This window comes from Cygnus olor, chromosome 5 (genome assembly GCF_009769625.2).
Source record: "Cygnus olor isolate bCygOlo1 chromosome 5, bCygOlo1.pri.v2, whole genome shotgun sequence".
Lineage (NCBI taxonomy): Eukaryota > Metazoa > Chordata > Aves > Anseriformes > Anatidae > Cygnus > Cygnus olor.
The window spans coordinates 39,793,712-39,818,764 of record NC_049173.1 but is presented as its reverse complement, the minus strand read 5'-3'; the positions used below and the strand labels follow the sequence as shown (position 1 = coordinate 39,818,764).

Below are 25,053 nucleotides of genomic sequence, written 5' to 3'. Positions count from 1 at the left end.
ATGTTTTGTTTACTTTGGAACAAATTAGCAACAATTTACACTTCTGTCCATCAGAGGACTTGGAATAATGGGAAAAAAATAATCTAATTATTTATTTTTTTGTTTAACCACAAACATTCATGCACATCCCTAATTTGCTATTATAGAATTTCCTGCTGAGTTCAGTTTTGAAAGGAAAACTTTTTTATTGTAAAAAACTGTACTTGCTTTATAAACTTGGGCTTACAAATTGTACTGGGTGTTCTAGCCAAGCATTGAAGTGGCTTTAATGGAGATTTGAAAGAATCCAATTCCTCTTACAAAGACGATAAACGTAGAAAAATAAAATAAATTTAAAAACTAATGAATAAATTAATAAATAAAATAAATGTAAAACCACATGTTATAGATTTGCAAAGGTAATATTTTTTCTTTGCTGGTTGTTGAAATATAGAAGCATCATTCCAAGTGAAGTTTTTATCTGCATACAATAGTTATAAGCAAAAAATTATCTAGCATAAAAATATTTTAATTACATTTCAAAATATGTTTCTGCACATTTTTCTTCTTCATTTTTAAGCTAAAATTTGAAAAATTTAATAATATAAAGTTGTTCAGACTCTACTAAACTGAGACCTTAATTAAATCAACGATTAGTGACTGATTAGGTTAGGTTAATTATTTAGTTCAGTTTAAGCATTTATCTTTTTTAATAAATATTTACACAGTAATTATTTTTACTTTATATTTCAGTGAAAATGCTGTTACTTCAAATTTGAAATGATATTTAATCAGTTAGATTCTGACTAATTTGATAGAGTTCATAATGTTGGAATGTTGTTCAGTGTAGAATTCAATGGGTTATCTTGTCTCATGAACTTTCATTTTATGTTCCTAGGAGCTAAAAGAAAAACAGGATTCCACTCTTAAACGTGATATTGATGGAATGGGAGTCCCAGAAATAAAGTACGGTGATTCAGTCTGTTTTGTTCAACATGTGGCCAGTGCTTTATGGTTGACTTATAAAGCACAGGATGCTAAATCAGCACGTTTAGGTCTCTTGAAAAGAAAGGTAATGTTTTTTGTTTGCTTGTTTGTTTGTTTCAATTATTAGTTATTTGTAGAATGAATATTAGTTGCATAACAGTTTTAATCTATCCTGTTTTTTTGTTGTGGTTGTTGATGGTGTTTTGTTTTTTTTTTTTTTAACCTTCCTGTCAATGTGGTAATTATAACTACTTTCTTTTACGACAATACTTGCTTTTCTGAGAAAAAGTAGTCAATCTACAAAGGACGTGGATTTCTATACATGCCCACTCTGTGGTTGTAGTAAGCAGGATCGTGGTTTTAATTTGTGTTTTCATGTGATGGTGTTACTCATGAATGATAAAAGAGATCCATGTAGGAAATCCAGAATAACAAAAAATCATAAGTTATGAAGTAATTATAATCCTTGCAGATGTAGAAAATGCAAGGAAATCCCAAAGATGTTTCTCTGTTATTTTATTCAACTTTTTCAACATTTAAAATTTTATTTAAGCAAATATGATCTTTATTCAGTATGTTGTCAGTGATTCTGTGAGCATTTTGCATTATTTAATAGAGCAGTCCTAGAAAGTATGCATGACTGACAGAGTATTTTTCTTTAAGGTAACCTTATTCTTGAAGAATAAACTACTTTGGATGCCTTGTAAAAGGTGTAATCTCATTTACAGCATGCATAGTCACAAAAGGGCAGTGGGTGCCCATTCCCTTCAGTTCTTCTCAGCAGCGCGGCTGATCATGGAAATTCTTTGTGTGCCAGAGTCATTTAGTATTCTCTTATTAAGAGACTTACACACACAATGACACTCTCTTCATTTGCCATGCCAGCATTGGTTATGGGATTCTGTCACGCCAGAGTCCCATTTTGCTTCTTGTGAAAGCAGTATGTAGATTCTTCCTCTATATTCAGGGAAGAATTTTGCAATAGTTACCTGTGAAGTTTAGTAGTTTTTTTTTTTTTCCAGCTTTCTGCTCAGCAGCTCCAAAGAACCTTCATAATTGCCTGTCACTTTTATTCTCCTTTCAAAGTGTTTCATTCACGTTCAAAGGCTCTAAATCTTTTGTTGCCCCCTCGCCTGGAAAATTCTCTCATGCTAAGTGCCTTCCAACAGAAGAAAACTCAAACCTTCTTGCTTCCTGTAATTGATATGCCTGTGGAGGCAGGAAACTTTTTTTTTTTTTTTTTGTCCTCTGCAAAATAAGGTAATAGACTCTAAGCAAGTTTGGATATATGTTCTCCTTTAAATTTCATGTCAAATTAATTTTTCTACAGTAAGAGTGTAGTCATATCTTGGTATTCATCTTCCACCATCATTCTGTGAGGTGATTGTTGCTTTCAATCAATATAATACTTCTCAAGCTGGTCTGCATTTTTTTTTAATGTGCCTCTGGAAGATCAAGAAATACCTTATTTTTGCAAGACGAAAAACCAGCTTGTATCTTGTATGGGACAATAGATGCTGTCCTGAACTAAAGGGTACTTTTTCCTTTTTCCATTTTCCAGTGAGCAAAGTCATCCTGGTAGTTACATTTTTCTTGGTCAAAGAAATAGGGGAGATTAGGCCCTTAACAGACTCATCTCTTCCCTGTTGTACTTCTTATTTAAGAAGACTAAGTCTTTTGTCAGCTGTGTGGTGTTGAAGGTAAAGTTATTTGCAAGTTGTGATACTGTTAACATCCTATCTCAAATGTTTCCATTCCTGTAATGTCCTTTCCAGAATCTAGAGCTACATACAACAGCCTGAGGAAACATTATCAGACTGGTGTGTGTTTTCTTATTAATCGTGTGTGAACAAGATTTCTTTAGTGATTGTTCAGTTAAGAGACCTCAAGACCCTTTGTTATCTGAACAGTGGTATTTCAGCTAACGAAGTCACACACAGCATAACCATATATAAAGAAGTGCTTGAACAGAACTAAATATGACTGATACATAAATTATTCTCCTTTAAGGTAAAATTATCAGTATACTCATTAAAAAGTGTCTTCCTAGTCTTCTCCATCATATTTCCATGGATTCTGGGGTGTCCAAAAAAGCATCACTTACAGTGCTTTGGTATACCTACATGCCAGTATGAAAGAAAGCTATTGGTAAATCACCTTTCCTTTTGTGCCAGTAACCATTAGTATAACATTGATTATGTTCTTTTCATACCTATTCAGTGCCTACAGAATTACTGAGATCACTAGGATGCTGGCCAGCAAATTTTGATTACCTCAAAGCTTAAAAATATATATTTTTCAGTGAGAGTTCAGTAGCTTACCTTTTGGTCAAAGCAGTAGGATAACTCACATTTTATTCTTAAAAAAGTGGTACAGAATTTTAATGACTCAACAATCAAGATTTGTTTTATGTGGTGTCTAAAATAATGCCAGCTTTTTGTGGAATTAGGTATTTAGGTAAAGGGAAAGTTGACAACCCAATGAAAGATCTCTGCTGTTGCTTGATGTTCCTATGATATTTACATCTGGTTCTCTTAAGAATCCAACATAATGTGTAGAGAACAGTTATATGAATCAGGAGTTACTAGTAAATGCTGTTGCTCCATTAGCTGCATTGTAATTTTCATGATGTTTGTCACTCCAGCTTGATTTTCTTGTCAGTAGTCTTCTTGTGTATGAATCCTTTAGTGAACGATGCTTTAAGGTAGTGACAATCTTTCCCTAACAGACAGAATATAGAAATAATGAAATTTCTTGTCATGTCATCTCCAAATAACTTTTATGTGAAACTGACAAATTTGTAATTAATTAATAAATAGGTATTCAGAGTGAGCACAACGTAGTAGCCCAGTATGTATGCAATTACTCTTTTCAGTACAATATTGAAATAAATGTTACAAGAATTTAAAAGTACTAAAGGTTTTTAAAATCATGGTTTTGATAATTACTGACTTTCAATAGGTTATATTGCACCAAGAAGGCCATATGGATGATGGTCTAACCTTACAAAGATGTCAGCATGAAGAATCCCAGGCTGCTCGAATCATTCGCAATACTACAAGCTTATTCAGCCAGTTTTTAAGGTAGTTGTTACCATCTCATATACAATAATTTTTGTTTGTTTTAAGTATTCTGAAATTAGAAAAAAATCTCTAACAAAATCCTTACTTCCTGTTTTCAAATATTTATATTTAGAAGCTGTTATCAATTTATTTTTACTGATTTGTCATTTTGATGAGTACTGCCATTAAATAGATAAAACTCATCTTAGTTAAGACTCTTTAGATGAAATCCAATACCTTGATGCCAGATTGAAACTGGACCAGAATCTAGTTCGAAGACAAGATGCCAAATGATCACAGTATAATTCTTTAGTAAGTATTCTACAGTAAATTAAACTTGAGAATATTCAGAAAAGGGTTCTTATCTTCTATTTGTCTTAGTAAACCAAATACTGTAGTTAACTCTATTCAAATTTGTCAAACCACGTGAAAGGAAAATAGATGCTTACTCTACTGTCAAGATCAAGAATAGAACAGGATAGGGTTATAGTAAATGGAGTTACATCAGGCTGGTGGCCAGTCACTAGTGGGGTTCTGCAGGGCACCATTCTAGGGCCAGTTCTCTGCAATGTTTTCATAACTGATTTGGATGTAGTGTTTGGAACGTTTTTTTGGCAAGTTTGCAGATGATACTAAATTGGGAGGAGCTGTTGACTCCATCGAGGTTGGAGAGGCCTTGCAGAGAGATCTTACCAAATAAGAGAGCTGGGCAATCACCAACAGTATGAAAGTGCATGAGCAAGTGCTGGATTCTGCATCTGGGAAGGGGTTAGCCCTGGCTGTATGTACAGGCTGGGGGACGAAAGGCTGGAGAGCAGCCCTGCAGAAAGGGGTCTGGGGATTTTGGTCAACAGCAAGTTGAACATGAGTTAACAGTGTGCCATGGCAGACAGAAGGGCCATACATATGCTCAGGTTTCTCAAGCATTGCATTGTTAGCTGGCCAAGGGAAGGGATTGATCTGCCCTACTCTGCGCTGGTACAGTGTCACCTCCAGTCCTCCAACACTATGTGCAGTCTTGGGCAGAGGATAAAAGGATAATAAAAGGATGTGAAAATGATATATAACTATTAGAGAGTGTTCTAAGGAGGGCTGCAAAGATAGTGAAGTGTGTAGAGAGCAAGAGGTATGAGGAGTGGCTGAAGTCGCTTGGTTTGTTCAGCTCAGAGAAGAGGAGATGGAGGGGAGGCCTCATGGCGGCCTACAGCTTCCTCATGAGGGGAGGGGAGGGGCAGGCGCTGAGCTCTGCTCTCTGGGGACAGTGAGAGGACCTGAAGTAATGGCATGGAGCTATGACAGGTGAGGTTCAGGTTGGATATCAGGAAAAGGTGTTTCATGGGGAGGGTGGTCAGGCACCAGAACAGGCTTCCCAGGGAAGTGGTCTTGGCATAAAGCCTGCCGGAGTTCAAGAAGCATTTGGACAATGCTCTCAGATGTATGGTTTGATTTTTGGGTGGTCCTTTGCAGACCCAGGAGTTTGACTTGATGGTCCTTTTGGGTCCCTTCCAACTTAGGATATTCTATGATTCTATGATTTTTTCTATGAAATCATAGCAGCCCCAAGTCCTTACACATCAGCAATGGAAGGAGATACAAAATAGATTTCTGCATATCTGGAAGGAGAATACCCCTTTATTACCTTCAGTATCTTGGCTGCAGCATTTTACTTGTACCTTTTTAATCATCCATCCTCTTGACTCTCTAAGTCTCTGTTACCCCTGTGATATTTGGAAGACTTACAGACCAGAGGAGAAGGCAGACCTCTCTGGTGAACTGTATTCTGTATGATGGATTATCTGCAGTAAGAACAATTAGGGCAAAAGGCTAAGCATCAGCTGAGAAGATACAAAGAACAACAACTTGTTTCTGTCACGTCAATCTGTGGTTTAAACTGACACATATATATGCAGTGAAATAGATTTAAGGATATGCAAAATCAGTAAGAGCATCTCAGCAGAGAAACAGCAACTGATTAAAAGGAATAACTCAAGTTTTGATTCTAAAATTATTATTGATAAATATTGATTATTATTTTTGATTCTAAATTTGATTAGACTAGAATCAGTAGAATTACCTTCTAAATATTTTCTCTTTCAAATCTTTTCTCTACTAGACAGCAATGGAGGTAGTAACTACACCTCAATACAAGTTATCCGGGATTAGACTGTTCCACTAACTGTATAATAGAAGTCAAACCTAATGTGGAAACAGTCATAACTGTTTCCACAGATCAGAACACCAATGCCCTTGGAGACCTGGTTATTGTTAAACAAGCAATATATGAGTACCCTAAGCACAGAATCATTACTACAAAGGACATTAAAAAGTTAGGGGAATTAAACAATTTAATAAGACATAAACTTGAGTTATCATAATCTTGATTCATCAAGAAGGTTATATAAAGGGCCATGCTTGGTAAGTAGTTGCCTAATATCCTTGCCACACATTGCAACATAATACTTTTCTTTCCATGGAAAAGTATAATCTCAGCCGATAACAAAACAAATGTGCTAGACATTAATATCATTTTATCTAAATTTATATGTTGCTGAAAGAAGATCCTTTGTCCTCATGAGATCTTGAATCTTAATGAACAAATAACATGTTCAGCAAGAAATTATACTGTATTTATGACATTTCATCCCTAGTTTGGTTTTCTGGATTCAAGCTTCTATTTAAACAATATTATGGATGAAATAAATTTTCTGAGTCAAAATTGACTTTTTTTCACCCTATTAATGCACTTGCTTCAGCTTAATTTTTTCCGTCATCTTGAAGTGTGTTTTGTGTTCAAAAGGCTTTGTTCATGTGCTGTATATCATCTTGCTTGTTAAGGACCTTGCTTGTTATTCAGAATGTTTTCTGTAACTAATCAGTAGAGCTTAATTTCAACAAATCTTAGTTATCAATAATTTTGAAACTTTACATAGAAATAGTTCTAAACTAATTGTTCTGATAAAGGCATTAGTATTCAGCTAGTGAAGGAAAGTATTTTGAAAACTGATATATAACTTTTATATGTAGTTGTATTTGTCCTTTTGAATAACACCTTTAGCTATGCTAGTTTGAAATTATGGTACATTTTAAAGCACAATTTTATTATGCTATCTTGTTACTTTTTTTCTCCTTTCCTTCCCCCATTCTTCAGAGTAAATTATTTATAACATTTATCTTACACTAATATACTTAAAGGATAATAACTCTAACAAACAGCAAGACAACAATCTTTGCTTCAGTGAAAGTTCCATGTTTCTTTCACTATATCTCTTACTATCTCTCTTCTATGTGATATGTTTTTATCTGAGAATTTTGGGGGTAAAACACAGTTTGGTGTCAATGCATATTCATTTATAATTGCTGAGATAACATAGAAGCGTACACAATAAAGTAATTAAGGATATATGTAGTTCTTAGGAAGCTATTTTTTCACAGTGCTTGGCAGAAGTTTTCAATGTGATAATCAAGTAGTTATCCTTCTGTTGCTGCCTAATACATGAAAAAATAAAAATGAGTTTTCATTTAAGAATTTGCTTCCACAGAACACTGTATGTTAGTGTGTTTAAAATGACATTACTTACTCACAAAGGACTACACTACTCCTTTTTATTTCCTGTGCTGAAGATATAAAAAAAGAGCCACCTCAGCTATCAGTCAGCTCCTCCTAGATTACACTACCTATAATAGTGAGTCAGACCCTAAAAAATGGGGCTGTCATCCATGATTGTTTGAGCAAATGCTTGAACGGGAAAGAGACATTATTTTACTGACAGTTGGGATTCCCTGGAATGCTTTATATTTTTAAATCCCAGCTTTTTTACTTCCTATATAGAACAGATACAGAAGCAACTAATTAATGGTTAGGATTACCCGCTATTTTTGCATTCTTTATCTAGACGAGTGGGGGTGTACAGCTGCAATAACTGCTACCATTTTAGGCCATCTGTAAAATGCACCTGTAACATCAATAGGATTTAAAGCATCTAAACAATATATATTACTGTAAAAAATGACCTTGATACATCTTTAATCTGTCTTCTTCCTTACTTTGTTTTTTCTCTTTTTTCTTCTTTTTTTTAAATCTTACTCTCTCTTTAAATCAGTGCAGAAGAGGAAATGTGATTCCAGTTCAGGAATCTCTGAGTATAGAACACCTGAACAATAGATGTTTGAATGGTTTGCAATTCAGATCAACTGTTGTTCATATACATATGTTCTATGTATAAAAAGACTTGATTTAGATATGAACAGAAAATAGGCTGTTCCATTACACTGTAAATTAGTGTGAAAATGAATAATGCTGCCAGTCTATGTCGCTCTTGTTTTCCTTAGTGGAAACAACAGAACACTATCACCCATCGCCCTGCCTGTTGAGGAGATGGCTCAGACTTTGCAAGACCTGATTACTTACTTCCAGCCTCCCGAAGAAGACCTGGAACACGAGGATAAACAAAGCAAGCTTCGGTCACTGAAAAACAGACAAAATCTATTCAAAGAAGAGGTACAGAGAGAGGATTTGTTACCTTATTTTGATGTTAAATGTCACAAACATTGAGAGGAATCTAAACATTATCATTCAGATGTGTGTGTATATGTAATGGATTGTAATGCCATATGATAACTTGCTGTTATGTATTTTGACTTCCATACTTTTCACAGGCCACAAATTCTCTGATAAAATTTGGTCTTAATGCTTCTAAGCATCCTTAAACAGGTGCTATTGTTAAAAGAAATTATAGTGATTAAAAAAAAAAAAGTATTCTTCTCTCTACACATTTACACATCCTTGATGCTCCAAATGAATAATAAAACTTGGATGAATGATAGATGTTATTTCTGATGTCTTGCCTGTCCACCATGGTATAAAAAAGGAACTTTTCATATCTAGAAATTGGGAAAAGGTTAGCTTTAGTGAAAGATATGTATTACATAATTCTAGAATTGCTGCTTTCTGAAATCAGAATAATTATGCTTCCTTATAAATAGGAAGTATATTTTACAATATTTTTAGCCATATTTGAATTCCTTGCAGGTTTTCAGTGTCATTTTAGTCTCAAACCAAACTGAAGTTAAAAATCTGTTCTGGTATTTTAACAACTTTGTTTTACAGATATTTTATTGGCCAGCAAAATTTCCACCTTTATTAATCAAGTAAAGTTCCTTTGTGTATAAATTGTTGGGTTTTTTTTCTATATAAGGAAGATTTCATGTAAAAAAGATTCTATTTACAAAAAAATATAAAAGCCTTTATTGTCAGCTTTGTTTTATTCCTTCTATTTTATGACACTCAGCTGAGTAAAGAATGTTACAGAATCATTCTCCACAACAGGTGGTTTTGATATAGAAAAATACATATTCATATCTTATAAGCACAGTCATTTTTTAAACTAAGATAATGCTGTTTTTAAAAGAACAGTGAAAAAAATATTAAAAGGACAGCACATGTTCTTTTCATATATAGTTGTTTTTCCTCTCTGTTTTATGTATATAGGGCATGCTGGCACTAGTTTTGAATTGCATTGATCGTTTAAATGACTCCAACAGTGCAGCTCATTTTGCAGAAATTGCAAGAGAAGAAAATGGTACCACATGGAAAGAAATTTTAAATCTCCTTTACAAATTGTTAGGTAAGTTCTTTGATTATTCCACTGAAGTTAAAAAAACAGGATATGTATTCTTTATATTTTACTTGTTGCTTCACTACCAAAGAAGAGTACTTTGTGTGTCATTCATTCTGTCATGTAAGTTATAGAATTTCTTCCATATATTTACTGATACTTACTACAGAAAACAGAGTTCATTGTGGTGGATTAAGAACTGGCTGGGTGGCAGAGCTCAGAGTTGAGCTCAGAGTTGAGACTGTGATCAGCAGCTCAGTCTAGTTGGAGGCCTGTAGCTAATGGTGTCCCCCAGGGGTCAGTACTTGTACCAGTCCTGTTCAATTTACTTGTCAGTGACCTGGATGAAGGTACAGAGCGCACCCTCAGCAAGTTTGTTGATGATATAAAACCGGGAGGAGTGGCTGACACACCATTCAGAGAGACCTGGACAGGCTGGAGAGTTGGGTGGAGAGGAACTTCATCAAATTCAACAAAGGCAATGCGGGCTCCTGCACCTAGGGAAGAATAACCTCATGCATCAATACAGGTTGAGGGTTGACCTGCTGGTAAGCAGCTCTGCAGAGAAGGACCTGGGAATCCTGGTGGACAACAAGTTAACCATGAGCCAGCAAATGTGCTCTTGTTGGCCGTGGCCAGTAGTAACCTGGGGTGCATTAGGAAGAGTGTTACCAGCAGGCCAAGAAAGTTATGCTCCCTGTCTTCAGCTATGATGAGGCCAAATCTGGAGTGCTGTGTCCAGTTCTAGGTTCCCCAGTACAAGAGAGACATGGAGATCCTAGAGAGAGGAGGACTATTAAAATCATTAAGGGACTGGAGCACCTCCTTCATGAGTAAAGGCTGAGAGAGCTGTGCCTGTTTAGCCTGGAGAAGAAAAGGCTGAGAGAGGATCTTATTAATGTATTTAAGTATCTTAAGGGAGTGTCAAGACAATGGGTCTAGACTCTTTTCAAGAGTAACCCGTGATAGAACAAGAAGCAAAGGGCACAAACTGAAACGCAGAAGTTCTATCTGAATATGAGGAAGACACACTAGAAGTAGTGCTTTGAAGCATGAGATTCACACAGATCATGAGTAGTGCAGAAATGCAGGTGCTTCTCATGAAATCTTCCGATTTCTTAAGAAAGTAATGAAATGTCATTGCCTGCCTTTTACTGCAGTCTTAAGAGTTTAAAGAAAAGTAGGATGAAAACTCTTTAGTGCTCTGTAGGCCTTTCCAGATACCATCTTGATTTTCTTCTACAGGTACAGTTTGGACATGATTGTTCTGTTGTAATAAATGTTAAGTTAATGCTTCATAATAAAAATCCTTGACAGTTTTATACAAAAGGCTTTTTGTTATATTTCAATGATCTGTAATAACTTCTAGAATAAAGTTTCTATTGGTTATAACATTCAACTGCTAATGAAATTTCAAAGTGCAGTCAAATAACATTGTGTTTTGTGCTACTGAAGACTAAAAGCTATCCAATCTATATCAGGTTTTAAGCAGCAGGTAGGGCTAAAGAACAGTACCCAACCTGTGCTTGAGTGTAAACTTCCCACTCATTGGTAGGAAATAGAACTGTTTCAACCTATCGGTCATGATAGTGCTCAACAGTTGCATTGAACAAGAGTGGTGGATAATTTCTATAACTAACCAGAGATAGGAGTAAAAAAAAATAAATAAAAAAATGTAAATGTAGCAATGAAATAAAACAGAGATAAAACGTATTTTTGCTGAAATTTTGGTTTATCCAGTAGACCCCGTCAACTTCAAAAGCTGCATGCTCTTAAGAAACTGTCAGTTGCTGATAGTCAAATTAGTGAAAATCTTAGTTCTTTGTTACCATAACACACATGTATTTAGTATTTGTTTATTTTTTTGTGAAGTTATTTTAAAAATGTTAAATTACATATGATCAACATTAGTAATTAAAAAAAAATCTACTGTTATAAAATTATAACTTGTGGATTTCTTTTCAGCTGCCCTCATTCGTGGCAACAGAAACAATTGTACTCAATTTTCCAGTAACCTTGATTGGCTAATAAGTAAATTAGACAGATTAGAATCTTCCTCAGGTGAGACTTACTTTTATCCGTGCAAGTTATCTCTCAATACACTGCATACAGATGTTGTGCATGATATTTGTCAGAGCAGTTTTGCTTGAAAACAGCATGCATTAGAAAATAAACTATATCTGGATTTTATTTTTTTAATTATTATTAAGCAAAGTGTTATATTTAAACAAGCAGTTTTGTGTTTTGTTTTTTTTTTTTCTCCATTTATATGGTATGTGCAATACCACGTCCAATCAATGTTGAATTTGACTTCAGTAAATTGATGAATTTTCAGAAAGTATCAAGACTATTGTCCCATTTCTGTTAAGTAACACCAAAGTTGTTTGTGGGCACAAGTGCAAATAACAGAATTGTTTAGAGATATTTTTTTTGTATTGCAGTGTTCAACAAAATATCAAAATACTATACAATGCTCCACACTAAAACCTTTACCTGCCTTATTGAAAGGAAGGAGTTTAAATTGCATTTTTCTTAACTGCTTTTTAAATTATGGCTATTTTCAAAATAAATCAGAAAGTAAGAGCTACATAAAGCATTGATGTCTAATGTAGCTCACATCATAGGCATATCAATACTCTTTGAAAGTGTTTTCATTCTCTTTTTAGACTGGAGAACAAACAGTGTCTCTTAAGATACCCTGTTATTTACTGAACTTTTGGATTATGTTCAGTTGTGCAGGTGATTTAATGGCAGCATTTTTACTGTGGTCTTCACACAGGTATTTTGGAAGTGTTGCACTGTATCTTGATTGAAAGCCCAGAAGCTTTAAATATAATAGCTGAGGAGCATATAAAATCTATTATTTCATTGTTGGATAAACATGGGCGCAATTACAAGGTATGTTTGGAAAATCTGAGGATGTATTGATAAGCTTACAGTGATTGATAAGGAACAAAAACAAACAAAAAAAACAGGGAAATGTGTACATGGAAATACATGATACTAGTATCTTCAAAGGAATAAAATAACCTGGAAGTATGTTTGCAAAATTGCTTTGTTGAGATTTAAAAAAAAAAAAAAAAAAGTGTAACATTTAATTGCTTTTCTGTTTCAAATATAGCAAATATGCATGAAAAGCTAATAAATATGGATAACCTGTCAAAAAAAGTTGCACCTATAATTTTGTATTAGCTGAGAAAATGAAGTTCACTGGTGTCTGTAAGTACCTGGATAGAGTAGCTTGCTGCTTTGTGGTCCAGAGTTCTTCAGAACCAGACAGAGGACAGGAATGGCTAACATAAATGTTTTGTTCTGCTGCTCTTTGTGTTGGGCAACAGTTTTCACAGTGGTAATCAGCAGTGTGAAGATGATGCTGTATCTTGGAGTTAATTTATTACAGTTTACACCGTTCAGGCTATTTGCTTAGTGACTGTATGTCAGAGCTCAAATACATCTTTAAGCTTCTCTGTTTTTCTTGCAAAGGTGAGAAGTTGTGTTCCTTAGCAACACTATGTTGCTGCGTTCTCCCTTCCAAAACTTTTTGCTCAAAACTCTGTCCTAACCAGTGATTTGTTGGACAGTTATTCAATCTTTCACTTTCCAGACTGTGACTAAAAAAAAGAGAGCTGAAGCTTTAGAATTAGATCTTTATGAAACTCTGCTTTGCTTTATATTAAATTCTTTTAAATGCTTTTAATTTAAAATATAAATGGATTTTCAATATCTTATTGAAAGCATGCTTTTGGAACAGGTTCCTAAGTAGCCTGAGAATTGCTGCTTAGAGTTGTCCACTAATTTCTTTGGGCCACAGGAAATTTCTCAAATAATTATTAGTAAAAAAAAGATACTGTGAAGAGTTGACAAGCAGCTGTAATAGCCTTGCTATTTTATAATAGAAATGAGAATAAGAAATCTCAAAGGAAATTTATTTGCATTTTGCAAACCCTCTGTTCTGAATGTGTGTTCCACAAATGTTTGATATCCACCATCAGTAATATAGACTATACTCAGTCCATATATAAAAAGAGTATTTAGAAAAAAAGTAATGATGATGCCTATTATATTCCTCCCTTTAGGTCTATTCTGAATGTAGATTAATGTAGTTGTTAGTTAAAAACTGAACTACAGTGTATATAATAAAAGCCTTTACCCAACTTTCTTCTGATTTCTTCTTTCAGGTTCTCGATGTGCTTTGCTCCCTCTGTGTCTGTAATGGAGTTGCGGTTCGTGCCAATCAAAATTTGATCTGTGACAATCTATTGCCTAGAAGAGACTTACTCTTGCAAACACGTTTGATTAATGATGTGACAAGGTATTGTGACATGTTTTATTGTTAGAAAAAAATGAACTTAAATGTCTTCTATAATTGTCAAAAATACTGTAACCTAAGACATGTTTTGCATTTTTCAGTATTGAGACACACGTTATAGGACGCGTTTATGTATAACTTCTTAAAAATCCATTTTTACTGCAAATATGGCGATTACTCTGGAAACTGTGGTCAAGTAGGAATTGTTAATAATAGTAAGATCTGTATTGACATTAATTGGAAAGGTGAAAATTGCTTACTTCTCATTCAAAGCAGAGTATGGCTCTATCTAATAATTATTATGGAGCATGTAAACATTGTGTGAGATACTTTATGATTTAAGAGGCATTTGATTTCCTAGCAGCCTAACTCCTATTTTTTTATGATCTTGTTATTCATCTTTTAACTATAAATTTTTCAAAGCATGGAACCATATGCCTTAGGAGATAATTCTGCAGCAGCTTTATGAAGTCACAAAATGGGTCCCTATCTCAAATCAAATACTATAAGCAAAATGTGGACATCTACACTTATAGAATCATTAAGGTTGGAAAAGCCCTCCAAGATCATCTGGTCTAACCATCCCCCTACCACCAATACCACCCATTAAACCATGTCCCTAAGCACCACATCCAAAGTTTCCTTAAACCCCCCCAGGTAGGGTGACTCTACCACCTCCCTGGGCAACCCGTTCCAATGCCTGGCTACTCTTTTTGAGAAGAAATGTCTCCTGGTTTCCAACCTGAACCTCCCCTGGTGCAACTTGAGGCCATTCCCTCTAGTCCTATTGCTGGTATCATTTGTATCATATTTGCAAAGTGAATTTGACTATTTTACAGCAATATAACCCATATGCCACATTTTATGTTTTACACTAACTGGATTATATTTTCTTTTTTAGCATAAGGCCGAACATATTTTTGGGTGTTGCTGAGGGCTCTGCACAATACAAGAAGTGGTACTTTGAATTAATAATTGATCAGGTTGATCCATTCTTGACGGCAGAACCCACACATTTACGAGTTGGATGGGCCTCTACTTCAGGTTATGCTCCCTATCCTGGAGGAGGAGAAGGATGGGGTGGCAATGGTGTTGGCGATGACCTATACTCTTATGGTTTTGATGGCCTTCATCTGTGGTCTGGTAAGTACTTTGCTCAGTTCCACTTCTATTCAGGGATTCTTGCATTCAGGGATTACCAACCTCTGCTTTCAGTACCAGTAGGTATATATATGCATCTGTTGCATATACCGTGTACTGATTTATAGAGAGCCGTATTCAGAACTTCAGGATACCATGAAGTTTTAGGTCATACTGCTTGTCTGAGATTTTAGTCAATATCGACCTATGCCAACTGGACTGTTTAGCAGATAGTTTTTGTCTTCATGATTTTGATCAAAAAGTGCTATTTTCTAGATCTAGATCAATACTGACTTTAATGTATCTGTTAAAAATCAGTGGATACACTGATCTTAGACAAATTCATTATATGTGGATCTACATGTAGCAGTATTCTTTCACTTTGCAACTACAATTGATGTTAGATGAAATTATTATTATCAATCTGTTATTGATATGTTTAATAAGATGAATTTAGAGTTTGGTAAATTATTTCATAAAAGATAGTTCTGTCAATTAGAACTAAGAATTACTGCAATGTATTACCAACTTCTGTTGTTTTTAGAAGATAAATTTCAGTGGTATAACATCAAACTGAAAACCTGTAGTTGTTAGGCTGTTTGAAAAAAATAGTGTTCATCAAACACATTATCTAAAACAGACTTAGCAGAAAAAATACAGTCTCTTTATAAATTCTTTTTAATGTGTGTAATAATATGGGAGACTCAATTTGTATTGCAGTGAAGCGATTAAATTTGCCATTTATAAAGAAGAGGGGTAATGGATAGCAGCAAATGCATATTTTGTGGTCACCTAAGGAACAGTGACATTAAACCTGTGGTCTCATTAGCTGTTCTTTGTTCAAGCAGATTAACAATGTTGGTGGGGTGAGTTAACAAAAGGGACATGACTGCACATGCAGTTGGCTAGATCTGAGTAAGAGCTATAGAAGAGCAAAAGGCATTGACAGGAAGGCTCATCTGAGGTGTTGCAGTTCAACTAATTTTTGTAATAATGCATGTGTTAGAAAAACTGCTGAAGAAAAAGTAGAAAATAGGAGAAGAAACTTTTTAGGGTGCTTTAGAGAGGGATTAGTTAGGGCCCTGTGGGGTGCAGAGTTAGCTGGAAAGCAGTCTTTGGAGATATGAGAAAGACTGACCTTTTTTTCTGGTCTGCCTCCCCTAAAACTTTATCCAAAAGAGAACTGCAGTATACTTTTTGTAAACAAATAGGTATGGTACAGCAGAGTACCTGTTGACCGTGTTAATGTATGTTGCTGTAGAAACAACCAGGAAAGTGCAAGTGGCTAATTCTAAGAATCAAATAGCAACACAGGATATGCTGATGGTTGTCATTTTTGCTTTCTTACAGTTCCTAAAATACTCTCTAAATAAGTAATATTTCAGTAAAGAAATATTGCATAAGGCTATAAAATACAAAATTATTTAATTACTAAATTACATCGCCTACTATCTTTGAAATGAAAGCAATGAAAGGAGGAAGAAAAGCAGTAAGAAGTGAAACAGTTGCTAGAATTTCTCTAAGATTGTACATACTTATTCTACTTATGTAATTCCATAAAATGGTGGAAGTGATCTGGCAATTAAGATTTGTACCTAAGATATGTAAGAATCTTAACTGATGAAGATCTTTCATATAGAAAGCTTTGTATAGAATGTAGATGAAACTGGAGAATACGTGGGAGGGCTTAGAGATCTGATGAGTTCTGGGCTTGTTGTTATTGGTAGAAGCCTCATGCTTTTCTGATTCATCCACAAATGGAATTTGCTCTGTTAGATATGTAAATCTGTTATTTCACAAGTAATTAAAAAAAAAAAAAAAAAGGTATATAAGTGTTAGGCAGAGGGCATTATTTGCTGTGCCTCAGTGCTCTTACATAAGGCTACAGTGTGGATTCACATGACTTCAGCTGAGCATGTTCCTGTCTTGTGAACAGTGTCAGAGGTCTTGAGTGAGTTGCTCAGTTCGTGCACTGTTCTGTCACATATCAGTTTGAACAATATTAACTCATTGTCTGTTTTTAAAATCAGATGCATTCATAAAACAGATGAGGACAAGATCATGTTTCTGTGACTGAGAACAAAACCTTGATGGTGTTTTTGAGGAAATGTATTTATTACTTCATTGTTAAATGTGTGAGAGTCTTTAAATTCTCATTATTTAAATATTTTCATCCTAGGTCGAGTACCCAGGGCTGTAGCATCTGTCAATCAGCATTTGTTGTCATCTGATGATGTGGTTAGCTGCTGCTTGGATTTAGGTGTGCCCAGCATTTCATTCCGCATTAATGGGCAGCCTGTACAAGGAATGTTTGAGAACTTCTGTACTGAAGGGTTTTTCTTCCCTGTTGTAAGCTTATCAGCAGGTGTAAAGTAAGTGCTACTTAATTGTTCTTTTCTTAGCTGTCTTGTCACACAAAATGTCATTTGATTTTATATATGATTTATTGTGTCTTGTTGTTTCAGGTCTACCCAAATATCAGCTGGGAGGGAGGGAAGCAAGAAAGTATTGATTTTTCAGGGATAATTTCACTTAAGGGTAAAATGTGAGCCTATTAGCAACCCGGCCAAGTCACAGTGTCTGAAAATCATTATTATATGGGTATTTGGTGACCTAGGGGAAATTAATTTTGTCTCATTCCAATTATCAGTGGAAAAAAGGCACATTAGAAACACAGCACCTTATTTGACACTAATCAAAATTCTCACACAGCGTTCTCAGCAGGAGGCTAAAAAAAATACACTAAATCATCAGGAAAACTGATACCATATTCACAGTAGTGAATTCAAAATGCTGATGAGGAGCATTTTTGGAAACTTATTACTGACATTGCCCATTCCTTACCTGTTTTACAGCTAAAATAATGAAATACAAACTTAATTCTGTCAGGTTTCTATTGTTTTCTTACCTTTAATTCATTCAGAAAATCTGCAAGCGTCAGTCTACTGAAGTGACCAAAATATATTTATTGACATTATAGAGACAATGCAACAACAAAAGACTAGCCCTTGCACTGTTTGATATAACATGACTGACTTCTATTCAGTTCATCTACAACATCTTTAGTGCTTATACTGACAGGCAACAACTGTAGGAAGGAAAGATGTAGAGATAATTAAGGAGAATTTTTCAGTAAGAAGGTTGAGATTTTTCTGTCTTTTATAGGCTCAGCATGATTTCTGCATAAAATATGTATAAGCTATGAAAAATTTTCACTATGAAAAAATGCTGATGGTCTAGATGCCAATAGCTGCCAGAAATGGCCAAACTTAGAAGAAATAATAAGGATAGGAATATGAGATTCTGGTGATTGAGTGAAAGAAAAAAAGGGCTGGCTTACTTTTATATAAAGGAGAGCTTCCTCTATACATGGTAACTTTTGAAAAATGGGGGTTCAGTGTACCCAGAGAAGACAGTATATGGCTTTCAGAAGTCAAAGAAAAAACAAATCACAAATGTTTCATACATTTGGCCATTAGAAAAAAAAAAAAAAATCTTTGTTTCTCAGAGGTGAAGTGAATCTGAAAACTGGCTGTGGTCTTTTCCTTCTGTGATTAACACATGAATATTTTGACCATCTCATGCTTATGCTCCCAGGATGACATTATGACATTATAAACAGAGACCAAACAGACTGAAGGAGGTAATAGATAAGTTTTCATTTGTTCTCTGGGAGTGACCCTAATATGTAGTTGCATTAGTACAAGGGCATCTGAAAACATTCATTAAGTTTTCCCTGTAAGAAAAACACCTAAATCAATATGATTAGTTTTCCTCATTCTTATTTAACATTGTTTGCTTATTTTGTGAGAACGTTCTCCCTTGTAGTTAATAGTAGCTGATGGCAGTAGTAGGTTATATGTTGTCTTCTGTCTGTTAATATCAGAGAAATGTTATTACGTGGGAATCCCAAATTGATCAATGGAGGAGTGTTCTGCACTGAGTGGAAACACTTGTGTTTCTGCTTCTCATGTGACATGCCTGTTTTTCCTGTTTTCTTTGACTTTTCTCAGTCTCTGATTCTGAGTCTTCTTGATCGTTCCAGTATCAGTTTTTCCCTTCTTAACCCTTTTCAGCACCTGCTTATCCACACTGTCTCTCATTCTTCTTTTTTACCATAGGCATTTTCTCCCTATCTGTCCTTTTTTTCTCCCTCTACCAATGGTGCTATCAGCTATGCTTGTAGTACTACAATATAGCTATTCAGATAATCAAGGAATTTAAACAGCAGATTTGTATTGAGAATGTTTTCTTTTCTTCTGTAACGATTTGTTTATCCTGTTTTAAAAAAAAATGTGTAAAAGCAGAGACAGAGAAATGAAATTAGACTAACTTTAAATCAACTGTCTAACATATTATTAAAGTTGGATGTCTTGAGATGAATAGTTGGGTAGTCTGTATATGTTGAGATGAAAAGTCAGCATCTTTAAGTGCCTGGTGCTTTTTGTAATTAAATATGAGGTACATTGAATGCTGTTATCTTGGGGTCTTGTTTTTCACAGGTAGACACTGTAGGAAGCAAAAGACTATTTACCTTAGTGTTGCCTGTCCTTCAGGCTAGGAAAAGTAAATACAGTCGCTAGCAAGTTGCTGAAATAGTAGGTGTAGGTATCAAGAGTGTTTTTATAAAAGTATTTATGGTCCAATTCCAAAACAAAGCAAAAAGAGTAGTAATTAACCTAAATCAATATGTTTACCTATTTCTAACTGTCTTTTAGGATTTATATTGCTTTATATTTGATTTTCAGGAGGGTTCTTCTTAAGCTTAAGGTCTGTCAAATGTAAAATGTGTCTTTCCAAATGAAAGAGAAACATTAACATTTCTTTTGAAATGAGACAAAAAGCCACAGCTTCCTTTAGTAATCAGGTTATCAAAAGAGAGTCTGCAGAATTAGGACTCTATAGTTTGGGTGGAGGCTTAGGGAAATGCAGTGAAGAGCAAGGAGAAAACAGGTTTTGGCAGTAATTATACCATCATAAAGACCCTATGGGATTGAATAGTTTGCTACAACTCAGAAAAATTGACCAAGTTGGCAGGAAGCAAGGAGCTATTTAGTAGAATGTAGTCATCAAAGGAAGAATTGTGTGAAAGTCTTTTCCTTTCAATTCTTTCTTTGGCTTTTGCTTACTTAGAAAGTTAGAATTCTAGGTCTCAAAATGAAATTGAACTCCTTTTCTTTAAAAAAAAAAAAAGTTATTTTAATCTGTGTGGAGAGTTGCTATAAAGAGCTTTAAGCTCAAAGTTGTCTCCTCAGATATTTAGCTACCTTGGGAACACTCAAATATTTAAAGCAAGGTATTTATAAAATTAAATTAGAAAGTATAAGCGTGGTAGAAGTAATCAATAATAATACATTTCTCATGGACACTGAATCATTTCAGTTATTTGTGACTTGTACTTATGTATGAGTTGTTTGAGAAAATTTTTGTCATGCTATTTCTCCTCTCTTTAAATATGTTACTGGAGTCTTTTACTGTCAGTGAAATATGTTGGTCTGACAGTTCCAGTATTTCTAAAAATGTAAGTAAAAAATGGCATAAACTTCTGGTCACACCATCATGAGAAATGTGTGGATTGTTTCCTGGAGATAACAATTGGTGATTTTTTTGTTGTTGTTCACCTCCAATGTTGGCACATATAAGGATCCAAATATGAAGTCAGATAGTGTTTGTTTTTGTTGTTTTTCCTGATATACTCTTATGTTTATATGAAAGGTATATATCTGAGGAGAAACAGAAAACTTTCGGGGTTTAGCAGGGATCTGAGCTATTTGTTTGAAACTCATTCCCAGTTGTAGCATTTGGTGTAATTTTGTTTGCTTGATTTCTGTATTATGATTATAGGGCCTTTTGTTTCACCATATCCTGTTTTTAGTGGATTCTTATGGGCCAGCTGCCTGCATGAATCCACTGAGAAGTTACATGAAAAACTTAAAGTGGTGTATAAATAGTCCCTGTGGTAGTTTTAGAGCACCAGTCCAAATTAAGTTAGATTTTCCCAATCATTTAAATGCATTAGAAATTTCACTAAACTTACAGGCATTTGATTTTAAATAAGAAATATATTTTTTTCAAAATACACCACTGCATTGATAATTATTTTTGCTTTGGCTAAAACAGATGCTCAAAAATAGTTGGTAGATGATGATGTTATTAATAGCATCTGCTCGTAGAAATGCTTGGTAATTTTTTGGTGTTTATCAAAGCATGAAATAAACCACCATTTTTATACATGGTTTTCAAGTAAATGTTTAAGGTTCTAAATGACGTATTTATAATGTTAATATATGCTGAGTATTTAAGAGTATTTCTTCATTGAAAATTGCACAGAGCTCGTTTCTTATTGGGTGGACGTCATGGAGAGTTTAAATTTCTACCTCCTGCTGGCTATGCTCCCTGCTATGAAGCCTTGCTTCCAAAAGAGAAGATGAAACTGGAACCAGTGAAAGAATACAAGAGAGATTCTGATGGAGTGAGGGATTTGCTGGGTACAACACAATTCCTCTCCCAAGCTTCCTTTATCCCTTGTCCTATAGACACCAGTCAGGTATGTTAAGTGTGCCATTATGGGATAGGAAAATATGACTCAACAAATGTAAATTAGCAATATAAAAACTAAGGTAGCTTGCCACCTTTCTTTTAGCAACTCATCATCTGTGTGTTCTGCTGTATTTAACTAAACTAGATCATCTTGGATCTACAGGGTTTGGTCGCACTGAAACCTTTTCTTATGTGTGTAATTGCTGTGTTCTTTTCTTAGATTGCTCTTCCTTTTCATCTTGAAAAGATCAGGGACAAACTAGCTGAAAATATCCATGAGCTGTGGGGAATGAATAAAATAGAACTGGGCTGGACATATGGCAAGGTATGTTTTGAATGTCCTGTCCTGTCATATTAGGTTAAATGTCCTACCAGAAAACTTGGACTAGGAATTTTAGCAGAGTATTTAGAGGTGGTTTATAAGCATGTACACAGAAAATAAATTACTAATAAGAGATGATCATGTTAGCTAGTAGGAGTTGATGATAACAACTAATAATTAGGAGACAAATTCGCACCATAAATAAGGCATATATTTTAACACTATAGCTATTACGAATCATGTGAATAAATACATTCATTGAGAAACATCCTAATTAAACCAAGATGGAATTCTACTGAAAATCATAACCAATAGTGAGTAACTCCACATCTGATATTTTGGTTACTCTAACATTGTGATCAAAGAGATACCAAGCAGTAAGTCCCTTGTGGAAATTCACTTCTATTGGTAACAGAAGCAGGGTTTTTGAGGACTTTCTCCATATATTGTTCAGGCATTCAGTAGAAATCTTCATTGATTTTGCAGGCTTGCTTTCATGTGATTCATGTATTTATGCAGAATCCATGAAATAGCTATATTTTTTTCTATTTTTTGTTGGTTATGGGAGAGTATTTATAGTGTACATTTTAAATGAATAATAAGAATGTTCATTTATATAATCATGCGTAACAGTCATTGAGTAAAGATGAATTGTATTGTTTTATTTATTTCAAAGAATGACCTGATTCTTTACTCAGTTTATAATTGTCAAATCCTGACTAGATTCTGATATCAGGAAAATGCTCTTTTCTGTTGCTTCGTTACAGATACGGGATGATAATAAAAGGCATCATCCTTGTCTTGTAGAATTCTCAAAATTACCTGAGACAGAGAAGAATTATAATCTGCAAATGTCAACTGAAACTCTCAAGTGAGCTTTGAATTTAAAAGTTTGTTTATTTTTTATTCAAGTATATTATATTATTGTAAGGTATAAAAACATGCTACCTCATTAGGATGTCTCATTCAGAGTGTGTTCTGTTGATTTTGCTAGAAATTCCAGGAACACATTCAGAAAGATTTAGAAACGCCTATCTCTACAGAGATACAAAGAAGAAAACAACACCAAACCCTTTTGGCTTTAATAAAAATGGCATGATTTTCAGTGCACAGATTTGTACCTGTTTACATGTTGTAGTTTTTATTTATTTATTTTTAATTTTTTTGATAACTTATAATATTTGGGTTTTGACATTCCATCATTTTGAGGGACTTAACTGCTTTTTAAATATCAGTAGTTCTGTGTATTTATACTAAAAACAAGGATAAAGAAAACTGGGTGAGCCCTACAGTATTGTGCTTTAATACTGTCATTTTTCTGTATTGGTAGAACCCTTTTGGCCCTTGGGTGTCACATTGTTCATGCTAATCCAGCAGCAGAGGAAGATCTTAAAAAAGTCAAGCTTCCTAAAAAGTATGTACCTTATGCTAACTATCATATATTAGTTGTAACACCAGTGTATTAGGTAAAGTAAAATATTGTAATGTTGTTTTAAAAACAAACAAACAAACAAACCTTTATATGAACCTTGTAGACTTGCAGAGTGCTTGGTTGGTATGTTACCTGTCTGCCTGTGATGGTGGTTGACTGTGAATACTGCTGCATTACATCACCTTTTGTAGTGATTCAGAGAGATACAAATAGCCACATAGACATAAAATTGCATGTGGTGTAAATGTGATGAGGTCTTAGAATAGATATTCCAAAGTTGAAAGCAACATTTCAGTGCTTTTCTGTCACACAGCAAAGCAGAGTATGCATAATATATGAATGGTAAATTGATCTACTTGAAATAGCCTTTCTCCATAACTTCTAGTTTCAATTTACACCTCTCCTTTTTTCCCCTCCAAGAAAAAGTTTGTTCAACATGTATGTGTTTCCAGAGACGTTATTAATACATCTCTTTAAAGATTTTCTTAAGTCTGTACAACTCGGAAAGAAAATACAAGAAAAAAAAAAAAAAGAGAGTTGTAAAATGTTGCATGTTTCTTGGAAATGTACGTGTATAGATTATTGCACGAAATCCATTGGTTTTTAATTCAGTTTTTATTTGAGTCAGGGAGCTGAAATAGGTGTATGATCTATAATCAGTAATCAGTAGCAATCACCCCAAGTGTGGTGAAAATGAATTGAGCATCATGTCTACATTTTAGCCTTTTCTGTGGGGATTCTGCAGTCCTCCTGGGACAGGTTAAAGTCCTGTTCTTCAACAAAACTTGAAGACAGGAACAGTGATTTGGATACTTGCCATTTTATAATCATTTATAATCCCACAAACTGTCTTCCTCAAACACCTTTATCCATGAGAAATTCAGTTAGTTTTTTAAACAGAGTAGTAAAGTAAATAGCTTTATGATAGGGAAGATGGTAATCTGGATTCATTATATGCCTTTAATATAAAAAGGGGAAAAGAACCTTTCCCGAGGTTCATACTGCAGGCAGTCAATCATAATACTGTTTTCATACTGTTGTCTTCAATAACAGAACAAAAAAGATCTTAATATCATTTTCTGAGTCTTGTTAAGAAATGGAAGTTACGTGGTTTGAGCAAGAGTCAGCATGCGTCTAAAAGAGCAGAGTGGTCTATATACTATGTGAAAGGGTTGAAGAGGAGCATTAATACCTACTGCTAAAAAACTGCTAGACCTACTGCTCAATAGAAACGTGGGAAGAACAACAGTTACAATATGCTTTGTTCTGTGGAAAAATGGTAATGCAATCTTTACACACTTGCATCAGAAACACAGAATTTCATAATGCAAAAGGTTTATACATAAAAATAATTTCATGAGAGGTTATCACACAGACCTTTAAAATAGAAAACACTTGAAAGATTTAAATGACAAATACTAAAGAGTAGTCATTAATAACAGTTTCTTATCTTCACAGCAACTGTTTTGAGTACCGACATACAGAGCTAGGTCACATTTAATTAGTTTGTGTGCAAATAAACCCAATAAAGGCAGAAAATGAGACACTCTGCTACAGTGAAGAGTGTATATACATAAAATGTATATACATAAAAATGTTATGTGTATACATAAAATGTCCTAATTAATGACCAAATGCAATGTAGAACTTTTGCAAAGGAAAGGGAG

The 25,053-nt window shown here is 34.5% G+C and overlaps 1 protein-coding gene across 1 annotated transcript in view; it reads left to right on the top strand.

Moving 5' to 3' along the window:
- The window catches only part of RYR3 (ryanodine receptor 3), a 227,184-nt gene that overhangs the window by 77,265 nt on the left and 124,866 nt on the right, over positions 1–25,053 (top strand). The window contains 13 exon segments of the mRNA XM_040558359.1: positions 878–1,051; positions 3,928–4,049; positions 8,358–8,526; positions 9,517–9,652; positions 11,609–11,704; positions 12,423–12,541; positions 13,822–13,955; positions 14,854–15,095; positions 17,272–17,464; positions 21,423–21,639; positions 21,853–21,957; positions 22,722–22,825; positions 23,285–23,368. Of these exon segments, the coding sequence (XP_040414293.1) occupies positions 878–1,051; positions 3,928–4,049; positions 8,358–8,526; positions 9,517–9,652; positions 11,609–11,704; positions 12,423–12,541; positions 13,822–13,955; positions 14,854–15,095; positions 17,272–17,464; positions 21,423–21,639; positions 21,853–21,957; positions 22,722–22,825; positions 23,285–23,368 (1,895 nt within the window).